The 11,565-nt window shown below is 44.6% G+C and overlaps 1 protein-coding gene across 3 annotated transcripts in view; it reads right to left on the bottom strand.

Annotated features, from left to right (window-relative positions):
* The window catches only part of SECISBP2 (SECIS binding protein 2), a 43,144-nt gene that overhangs the window by 10,926 nt on the left and 20,653 nt on the right, over positions 1–11,565 (bottom strand). For all 3 annotated transcript variants that reach the window (XM_073575328.1, XM_073575326.1, XM_073575327.1), the window contains exons 5-9: positions 10,135–10,270; positions 7,857–8,026; positions 5,520–5,679; positions 3,152–3,332; positions 1,585–1,805 (exon numbers count right to left, since the gene is read on the bottom strand). In XM_073575328.1, the coding sequence (XP_073431429.1) occupies positions 1,585–1,805; positions 3,152–3,332; positions 5,520–5,679; positions 7,857–8,026; positions 10,135–10,270 (868 nt within the window). The remainder of the gene's footprint in view (positions 1–1,584; positions 1,806–3,151; positions 3,333–5,519; positions 5,680–7,856; positions 8,027–10,134; positions 10,271–11,565) is intronic.

Genomic DNA, 11,565 nt, shown 5'->3' with positions numbered 1-11,565 from the left:
CGCGGTCTTTCCTGCCGGCTTTGACTGTACAGAGGTGGGTGGGCAGGCAGCAGCGGGATCCGGGGCGTGTAGTCAGGCGGTGGGTCTAGCGGGGGTTCGGCGTGGGTGTAACGGCGGTGTCCAGCTGGTGGTACTGCGCAAGGGCCTGGTACCACCAGCGGGTGCCATATTGGAATACCCATCACTTGGGTATTCCAATATGGCGGTCGGCGTATTGTGGGATTCAAGGACGTCCGGACGGAAGTGGATGACGGACAATTTTAGGTAAGTATATAATAGATGATGTTGAAATATATGTTCATACGATTAAATAAAAACCCCTCTCATTACACACCCTCATTATACCCCTCTCATTACACCCCCTCTCATTATACCCCCCATTATATCCCTCGTTGCACCCCCCTCTCATTACACCCCCCTCACTATACCCCTCTCATTGCACCCCTCTCATTACTCCCCTCTCACAGCTGGCAGGAAAGAGGGTGGTTTGAGGCCTGTGCTGGAGATGGAGTGCAGCGCCACCAGAGGGCGCCCGCACACCATCTCCAGCACAGGCCGCAAGCCGCGGTCTTTCTTGCAGGCTGTGACTGCACGGAGGTGGGTGGGCAGGCAGCGGAGGGTCCTGGCGGTGGGTCCGGCGGCGAGTTCGGCGGTGGGTCCAGCGGCGGGAGGGTTCTGGCGGTGTCCCGCTGGTGGTACTGTGGAAGGGCCTGGTACCATCAACGGGGGCCATATAGGAATGCCCATCATTTGAGTATTCCAATATGGCGGTTGGCGTACTTCCGGTGCAGTGGATTGTGGGATTCGAGGACATCCAGATGGAAGTGGATGACGGACAATTTTAGGTAAGTATGTATGTATTTTACAAGCGGCATACACATGATTGTTGCAGCCAATGACTGGCCTCAGCAGCCACGTGCCTTAATTACTGGCATCCTTTGCTCAGCGATGAACATGAAACTAATGAAAAGCTAAAAATGTAGCAACAGTTAAAGGGTCTGTCCGAGATAAACTCTTAGTTGCAGCCATGACATCAAGTTGACAGCGCACGACTGCCACAGCCAATCACTGTGCTTAGCGGCTCTACAGATATGGATGGCATGGGCCGCTGGGCCTAGTGACTGCCCGAAGTGGTTACATGTGTTGTTGATGTGACGCCACTGTTGCAGCCTATTAACAGAGACCAAAGCAGCGGCAGGCAGAGAGGCTGCGATGGAAGTTTATTGCAGACAATCCAAGTTTTCCTGGATTTTACATTAATTAACTCCCAGGATCCCCACTATCAAGAACAATGAGGCACTAGGGCCCACTTGACAGCCATACTTCTTAATATGACACCTGTGAATATGAGGATACACCTGGTAGTGTAGCTAAATCCTTCCACAAGAACAAGGCAGAACTGCAGTACCTGCAAAATGCCAGCGTGTGGGGCTGTTATTGTGAAGTGACTGTTTAGCTCGTGAGTACCACTGAACTAGTACTCTGCTGAAAAAAATCATGGAACACCTTTCATAGGAAATAAAATGTTAGACCTAGTGGTCACAAAGAATCAGGAATGATCAGACTACTTGCAGTTTCATTTACCTTTAGACTGAATCTTTTCACAGTTGGGAGAAATGATTATACATTTCAGCTTCTTGAGTTTCAGATGTTTCAGCACCTCCCGTAAACCCATCACCAGACGCCTTTTGGTTTTTGCCTTCACTGGATCTTTGAGGTACAAGCGATCCTGGAAACGCACCAGCTCCTTAAGCAGTTCTGTCACACAAGCGTCCACCTCTTTGCTGAGAACCTGACTGCAGTACCTGAAAATACACAATGAATCACTCAATGCACAGGTACGGTAATCGAGAAGGAGCTGCTCAGTTACATAGTCGTGCTCTCCATCACTGGTCCAAGGCCGCGATAAAGGCAAATCTGGAGCAAAACCTATATGTGGTCACCTAGGCTCCTTCCTAAAAGGCTAGAATCGCGGTGACCCTCTGATAATGATTCACATCACAATACCCCTTTTAAAGAGGCTGCCATTCTTTAGAAAAAAATATGCCATATGCTGCTTTAGATATATACAATAAACCCAAACTATTACGTACCCTCACCAGGTGCAGTGTTGTGTCTCTGCCGTTGACACAGTCTCAGTTTGGCTGCAGTGGTGGCGTCAATCACTGAGATCAGCGGCTCTGCTCATGTTAGCCGCACAAGTCGTTGACCTTCACCACAGCAGTCAAACGACCAGAGACAGCACTGGACTTTGTTTTTAAGATCAATCACAGCACATGACATAACATTTTCTAAAAGAAGACAACACCTTTAAGTTTAAAGGGGTGGTCCAAAACTAAAATTTATTTTAAATCTAAATCTCTATCAATTTAATATCATAATCTAATCTTTTTTTTCTAATACACTTTAAAAAATCCCTATTGCTTCCTCACTTCTGTATCTAACTGCTTTATTTATTTTATATTTTTACTACTTGCTGTTAAATGATGCTGAAACAAAGTGTCTTCAGTGACGTCAGTCTCAGTGGCTGGGCTAGTCCCTGCTCTACTGAGAATGCATCAGTTGTCAACTGCTTAGTAGGATCTTGTCACTGTACAATAGTTTGCACAGTGACAATGTGCTCCCTCGCTGGCTCTGATGAGAAGTGACGAGCTAGCAAAAGAGAGCGCACTGTCATTGTGCATTTTAAGGAGAATACAAGCAAGCAGAGACCAGTCCCAGCCAAGTGTAAGAGATGTCACTTGTGGGGTCCGGGCTGGGGTTTGTTTGCCATATTCTGTCTTTACAATGAGCAGTGATACTGCGCTCTCTTTCCAGCTCCTCTTCTAATGTGAGGGAGCGCAGTCGCTGTGTATATTGCACAGTAACAAGATCCTACTGAGGATACGTCAAAATTGGCATCCAATGCATGCTCAGTACAGCAGGGACTAGCCCACTTGCTGAAATAGACGTCACTGATAATGCTTCGTTTCAGGGTGAAGCAGAGGCTATGCCAGTGACCGCAGCCTCTGCCCCCTAATGATAACTTGTTTGAATACCCCAGCATGCACTGAGATTTACAAAGGAAGTGTCATCGCACAGCAAATACTACCAAACTATTTGACCTCAAGACCAAAACAATTCTACGTGATAAGATTCTGAATTTACTCACTCCCGAAATCGCCTGCTGTGAATCTTGGGGAGGTTGGAGCTTGGTTGTGCGACAGGAACAGAAACATCTGTGGCATCAGGAGTATCCAGAGATGGTTCGTCAGGAGGTAATGCACAGGCATCAGCTGCTTCTGTACTGTCTTCCTCTGGTATGTCATGACAGTGATTAGTCAGTCCAGGATCTATGAATAGATATTTCTTTCAGAAGAGAAGCCTATCACTTGCATCAGCCTTTGTTTCAATTAATTTCATATATAGAAACCAACATCATGCTAAGAGCTTCTGACCACATTATGACTAATCTGCAGATTTTAGCCTTGTTTAGCGCTTTTTCTATGGATTCTGGGTATTTTCTCTCTTTAGTCTTTTTGGAGTGACGCAAGAGCTGTAGTAAGCCAAACTGATGCCCCCCTGCCACCCTCACCCCTCTCACAGTCTATAGGATACCCCCCCTGCCACCCTCGCCCCTCTCACAGCCCATCAGATGCCCCCTGCCACCCTCGTCCCTCTCACAGCCCATCGGATGCCCCCTGCCACCCTCGCCCCTCTCACAGTCTATAGGATACCCCCCTGCCACCCTCGCCCCTCTCACAGTCTATAGGATACCCCCCTGCCACCCTCACACCTCTCACAGCCCATCGGATACCCCCTGCCACCCTCGCCCTCTCACAGTCTACAGGATACCCCCCTGCCACCCTCGCCCCTCTCACATCCCATTGGATGCCCCCTGCCACCCTCGTCCCTCTCACAGCCCATCGGATGCCCCCTGCCACCCTTGTCCCTCTCACAGCCCATCGGATGCCCCCTGCCACCCTCGACCTCTCACATCCCATTGGATGCCCCCTGCCACCCTCGTCCCTCTCACAGCCCATCGGATGCCCCCTGCCACCCTCGTCCCTCTCACAGCCCATCGGATGCCCCCTGCCACCCTCGCCCTGTCACAGCCCATTGGATGCCCCCTGCCCCCCTCACAGTCTATAGGATACCCCCCTGCCACCCTCGCCCCTCTCACAGCCCATCGGATGCCCCCTGCCACCCTCGCCCTCTCACAGTCTATAGGATACCCCCCTGCCACCCTCGCCCCTCTCACATCCCATTGGATGCCCCCTGCCACCCTCGTCCCTCTCACAGCCCATCGGATGCCCCCTGCCACCCTCGCCCCTCTCACAGCATGCAGAATCACAGGCAAAAACTGCAGCTGAATCCTGATCGTTCTACACCTGGTTGCTGTACTCCACACACAGAATTACTGCAGAGGTTTCTGAATATTTACAGAAAGCTGGGGGAAATATAGGTTCATATATTTGAGCCATTTTAAAAAGAAACCTTTTTTTATATATATAATTTCTATATAATTAAAGGGCTATTTCTGACTGGTGAGAAACTGTACTTGGTCAATTTTGAAGGGACTGGGGTCCTTTCAACTTTTCTCCTGTATTACAACACTCCTGGCCACCAGCTATTTAAGAGAATCAGGCACCAGATTTTTGCCATCTAATCTGAGAGGCGCATAATGTAGAGACAAGAGACCCAGATTCCAGCGATGTGTCCCTTATTGGGCGGCTTAGTGTAGTTTTGATAAAATTACTGTTTTATCAGCAGATTGTCATTAGAGGACTAGTAAACCTGCTTCCAGGCAGTCAAACATATTCATGAGCTCTGTATAACCCCGGCCCTACCTCTGATTGGCAGCTGTATGTGTACACTGCATATGGGCAGACAGCTGCCAATCAGTGGTGTGGGCAGGTTATACAGAGCTCAATATTCAGAGAACTGCTAGATCTGCAGCAGATAAAACAGGGATTTTATCAAAATGACAGCCAGCAGCCCAGTAAGTGACAACACTGGAATCGGGGTCTCTGCCTCTATATATGGGGTAGCAAAAACCTGGGGACAGATTCCCTTTAAAAAAAAAATGACAACACAATGGTGTTTAATGAAATGAGTGGTGTAATAGTTCCCTACATGGCAGCATCTCTGAGCAGGCAAACATAATAAATGGGTAGCAGTGCATAGCTATGGCTCCTAAAGACTGGTGAAGGTTCATGCAGTAAATCAGTAAGTGTTGACATAGTTGAGCAATAAGTAGTCACTTCAGCTAGCCATACACATGGCTAATGATAATGATGCTTCGGCTGCTCAATTGGCCAACAGGCAAGCGGGTCGTCTCTCTCATACACAAAAGGCGCCGACATATACTGTATATATTAGATCAGCGACCAAACCTGTTAGGGTCAGGCTGATATTAGTCTAATGTGTAAGGGGGGCTTTAGTTACAATGTAGTCTGTTATAAAATGGGTTGGATCAAAGAAGTAGTTGAAGTACAAAGTTAACCCCTCGATTCTTCCTTGGAGTTGATCATAATTACCAATATCGTGCGGCTCTGGAGACGCTGGAGACTCTTCAGTTAGGGCTTGGCTTCCGGCCGTACAATCTGTGTCTAATGGAGGAAGTGGTATTGGCGGAGTAGCTTCTTGGGAAGGGAACAAGTTGAGCTGTTTGCGTTGCTCTCGCTCTTTCAAAATGATCTGTGAAAAAAAATATACAAATCGGTTTTTTTTCTCCAACCAAATTAGCTACGTAAGATTCTGGAAGTGAACAGGCAGCAAAGTCCCAACAAGCACATGCAGGTCACTTGTGCAGCGATCACAACAGTTCACAGGTCATTTTGCCAAAGCTACTTAGAAAAATGGCAGCTATAAGATGTTCGGTTGGCATGGACGGATGAGGACTACAATTTGCCAGCTAAAGATTTTGCAACAATTTTTACAAAACTTCCAGACAGTTTCTGAGTCTTTTCAACTGATTTATTAGGTGAATCATGAAGCCATCACCATTCAGGTAATGCACCCTCCTCTGCACCTTCCTTACCCTATGGGAAACGTACGGGAACATTATGGCACCTTGCTAAATTTTCTTGCACAATATCAAATGCTTCTGATATGACTTCATGTTCTACAATCAGAGAAACTCGCAGAAACATAAGAGTCTAGAAATGTTCTCTCTTTTCCCAACTCAATGTAATATAAATCCCTGACCCACTAATAGACATATATAAGAAATTACATATTAAGTTGCAATGTATGTTATTGATGAGCAATACCAGCTCATGGTGCAGCACTTATTCGTACAATCATACAGTAGTAGGGGCTTATGAAGGTCTGCTATCTTTATTGAAGTCAAAGGATTCTTAATAACATCCTAGGATTTCCTCCTAAAGAGTCAGATTTGCCCCCCCTTTTCTAGGCGTAAATGGGTATTACCATCTTGTACATTTAAAGCACCACGCCAGCATTTGCTTCAGTGTTGGATTGGTGCTGCTACCATAAGATCCCTGCACCTACTATTATACTCACCACCCTTAGGCTTCAGCACTTCACAGCGCCGCTCCGGGCCCACATCGCTATCTTGCAATGTTTAACGGACCGCAAGTCAGAGGTAACGGTCAGAAGCCCTCACTGCAAGTCTATGGCGCTTTGTTCTAGCTCTCATAGACTTACATTAAGAAGCAACCTCCAGCTCGGTCAGCAAACACTAGGACAATTCAGCAAGTCACAACCTGCAGAAGACCAACCGGAGCGGCACCAATAGCAGATGAGACGGTGGCCGGTAAGTATAAGACTACAGGCAGGAAACTCAGATTAGTAGCACCATTCCAGTGCTGAAATAAAAAGAGTGGTGCTTTAAGACATGTCCAAATGCAATGGCAGCCAAAAAAGTATAAGATCAAAAGTATAAATGTGGATCCTTCCAATGGGACCTGCATCAATCTCAAGAATGGAGACCTGATACACCCCACTGTCAGTAGATAGGTGGTCAGAATTTCCAGTTATTTGTATAACCAAATCTCCAATAAAGGAGCGGGCAACAGGACCTGGCTCTCGAGACAGATGCAGGTCCGAATGGTGGGACTGTCTGTTGTGGCTGGCGCTGATCTCTCAGTGCGCTACTGTAGGCGACGATGCTGCTTCCGGTGAAATCTCATCGACTGAGAAGCTGCTTCTCTTCTGCTCCGTTGAAGGCATGAATGCTGAGATCATGCTGATTGACAGTCGGCTTCCCACTGCATAACTTCATGGAGCCAGCTATCAAAAAGCATTTCACTGGCAGTAACGCCCTGTCGACAGAGCAGCTCGAAATAAGAGCTCTTCTGTTGATGTGAAGCTGGAGAATCGCTGGGAGGAGCGGTCTGTGATTGTGCAACTACTTATCTGTCAGTTCTTAGCCTCATGAGGAAAAAAATAAAGTCTCAGTTAAACCCTTTAAGGAGAGAAAGCAGTATAGTGCTGCCACACTAGACCCAGTCTCCTCTGCGCCTCCTCTCTTAGAGCTATTTGTTTCAATTGTCCTATGAGGAACGATTAACCCCTTAGTGACAGGGCCAAATTTTTTAAATCTGACCAGTGTCACTTTATGTGGTAATAACTCTGGAATGCTTCAACAAATCCCAATGATTTGTTTTTTCGTGACACGTTGTAAATTATGTTAATGATAAATTCATTTCTATATGTTTTGTGTTTATTTATAAAAAAAAACAAAACAGAAATTTGACAAAAATGTCAAAAAAAATTGCAATTTTCAAACTTTGAATGATTGTCCCTTTAGTCCAGATAGTCATACCACAGAAAGTGAATGAACCGCTGGCCAAATCGAAGCACACAGAATCACTGGGGTCTCCAAATTCAGAAAAAACTAAGTACCGTACCTTTTTAAGGGAAGTGGGTTTTTTGGCTTTTGGCACTTCTCTCTGCTTTCCTTTCTTGACAAGCGGGGAAGTGGAATCCAGGGGGTTGTGCGGGGTCAAACTCAGTTTTGATTGTGGGGTTTTCCCTACATTTGCTTGCTCTCTGGCTTTTACAGTGACGCCGCTTCCAACTAAAAGAAATTTTTTAAAAAAAATGAACAAAATTGTCCAAAATAAATAATTAATTGTCAAAATGAGTAACATAGTCCATAGAGTAGAATATTTTAAACTATAGTGAAACAAATGTTTTCCCTTGGAACACTGCTCTACAATTTCATATACATTAATTTATGCAAAAATTGGAGTAATTTTGGAAATACACTATAACTGCACTGATCACAAGTTCCAGCCTGTATATAGCCAGTAAATGCATCGCATTCCTACAGCAAGGTGAGGCTGTTTATATGTGTGCAGGCCTTCACATGGGAGGCATTTAGGGTAAGTGCACACGCTGAGGATTCACCTGCGGATTTTTCCGTGCGGATCCGCAGGTAAAGTGACCTGCGGTTTATCTGCGAATTTGCCTGCGGTTTGACACGCTGCGGTTTTAAAACCGCAGCAAATCCACGTGGAAGAATCCGCACCGTGGGCACTTCGGTTTTGAAAGCCCATTGATTTGCATTGTACTGTACACTGTCTGCCGAACTGCTGCGGATCCGCAGGGCCAAATACACAGCGGATCCGCAGCGTGTGCACATACCCTTATGGCTCCTCTGGTCTTGTGTCAGCACCGGATCGGAACTCTTCGTTTCAGGCCCAATCTCCCCCTGAGACAATGAGTAGGATGTTCCATTATTTTGAAATTAAGGGACTTGTTACTATCAATGTAAAAATGGTTACAAAATATTTTTTATAAAAGTGAAATCATTAGATTTCCAAGTTCCTTAGTTACATTTTAGTTTAGAGTTTTATGGGTTGCTCCATAAATAACATTCTTATATAATGTTTTGGAGACTGACTGCTGTGACCCCCACAAATCACAAGAACGGAGGTCCCGTGTGTGAATGGTGGGGCAGTAAACTTGCATGACCACTGCTCTCTTCATGGTTATGCGAGTGCTAGTGCATCGCGTGACAGCTACTGCCAGGGACAGCGAAAGGGTGGTCATGTGTCCACACAACCGGTCCATTCCGTTAGGAGACTTTGGGGCATCTGATCACGTGAACAGTGGGGATGCCAGCAATTGGAACCCATTTGATCAGTGATAAGTTTGTTTGTGGCACAATCAGCTTCTTCTTTTCCTCTGAAAAGACGTTTTATGGTCTATTCTTTCAATAGTGACATGGTCTAGCTGTTGTATTTCACTTTCCTGCATTACTTGACCTTTCTCTATGGTAGCACTATATGTGGTCATGGATGGTGACTAGAACATAAGTACTTTCCTAAAGGAGTGGAATATAACGGGCTGATTGTGATCATTTACTGGAGACAAGCAATTTTCATGTGCTTATCTGCGGAAAAGAATCTACTGTGTTGGTTTTTTTTGCATTTGTTGCAGGGTGCAGCCATTAAGTGCCAAACAATGGAGGTGCCCTGACCCTCATCAGCAGATTCTTGGCCAATGTATGTGCCAATGATTGTTTTAACTTATGTGTTTTCATCCAAGTTGATGACACGCACAGACCGACCATTACTGACGGATCTATCTGAAGTCTATAGCGTGTGGCCAACTTTATCTACAGTGAGCTTGCTATAATATAAAGAGGACCTGTCACCAGGCAAACATGGACAGATTTTGCTCCCATTTTATTTAATCTGTTACTCTGAATATGCAGGTTTTTAAATTTTAAAATCTGCCATACTGATCCAGAGATGTTGGCCTTTCTCATTCAGCACTAATTTCTATGGTCTTTACGAGGAGGCATGGCTCATAGGGTAAAAATGCAGAGCAGCCGAAAGCCATGCCCCCAAAGAATCCTGTGAGCCACGCCCCCTTAGTAAAGATCTTAGAGAGTAGAACTAAAAAATAAAAAGGCCCAGATCTCAGAAATCGTAGGGTGAATTTAAAAAAAATAGAATAAAAAATACCTGCAAACTCAGTGTTGTTAGAATCTGATTTTTCTAAAATTAACAGGTGGAAAACATTTATGGATGCCCGTTAGACATCCTTTGATGATGGCATAGAAGTCTTCAGACTACTTGCTGAAACTCCAGGAAGCAGTCTGTAGAATATCTACAGCCAGGGCGGAATATTTATCCAGTACACCACAAGGCAGTAAAAGGGGTTGTAGCCACTTACCAGATAAGATTAGTGGCTTGGTGGTCTGCTTGCTTTTCTCTATAGTTTGCCTCTGTTCCAATGCCATCAGCATGCCTCCTAAATCCAGCTGCACTGGTTTCTTGCTCTTTTTGCCACCAGTTTTTTTTGCTGGTTCCTAAAAAAGAAAGTGTTTTTTTTTTTTATATCTGTAATTTATTCTTTTGTAAAAGAAGATATAGCTGTTCCTTAAAATTAAAGACTTCACTCCTAACGATTGTCTTCTTATAAAGTATGTCTTGAAGTAGGACCAAATACGCTCCACACAATCACCACAGATTTTAATACGAATGCGTGAAAACACTTCCTCTCAATGTCAAAGCAGGGCAAGCAATGCTCTTGTGAACATTTTATTCTAGGAAATACTTTACAGTATAGCCACATAATTGGAACTCTTGAGACCAATATCATGGTAACAGCAATCTTTGCGTCACTGCCCTTTAGATCACTCCGAGAAGAAGCCTCGTAGCGAAACGTGCCTTGGAGTGCGGTGAGGGGGACTGGCCTTCAGAATCATTCAAACGGATCAGTATTTCTTTCCTTCTCTGCAGTATTCTTCTCACTATTATGATACATGTTTGGGCTCTTATTCGTGTGCCTTTATTAACATTATTGGCGTGAATGCTTGCTTATATCCAGAATACATTTTTTGTAAACTTGCTACTAAGGCTTTATCCTTGATGTAACAATAGTTTACATCCTTACATATCTTTTGTGCATTGCTCAACAATATCTACTTCTATTGAGGCTACAACTATACTCTCCAGGCATGAAGTATATTTTCATGTATGTGTAACCTAATAAGTAACCATGGTGGGTTTTGGATTGTATGAGGATTGTGCTCTGTTATATGTGATTGCTTTGGCTATTTCCTCCATTTATGGGTCTCTAATCATGTTATTGTGTTCTAGATTAGTAGTTTCGGAGATCTCCTTTTTGAGGTTTTCCTATGAATAAACTATATGTCCAAACACAGGGAACCACTATGATAAACCTGATGCATTTTAAGCCCTACTCTGCCTAAAAATTAAACAGTATAGACAGATTTGTCCTAATGAATATTTGGCTAAAACCAGGAGTGGGTGATAAATACAGAAGTGGTGACTTGTCTCTATTATACTTTTCCTCTGATTGTCCCACTCCTGGTTTTGGCTTACAAATACTGAGGTAAAATACTGACCAAATACTAAAAATGTGGACATGGCCTTAGAGTGAATTCATGTGTCATACATACTGTTGAGATTCTGTACACATAGTGGAAAAACATAGATTAGGGTATGCTGTATATTTTTAAGTCAACTCAGACTTTTTCTAGTGGACTTTAGGGCGCAGTGACAAAATTCTCAGGTGAAAATTTCGGCCAAGTTTGGCACTACTGTGATTGATCAAGAAACATATGGCAAAGATTCCCTA

This window comes from Dendrobates tinctorius, unplaced genomic scaffold (genome assembly GCF_039654945.1).
Source record: "Dendrobates tinctorius isolate UK_male_01 unplaced genomic scaffold, ASM3965494v1 ptg000044l, whole genome shotgun sequence".
NCBI classification, from domain to species: Eukaryota; Metazoa; Chordata; class Amphibia; order Anura; family Dendrobatidae; genus Dendrobates; species Dendrobates tinctorius.
Note: the sequence above shows the minus strand (reverse complement) of the source record. Positions and strands in the feature narration are given on the sequence as shown.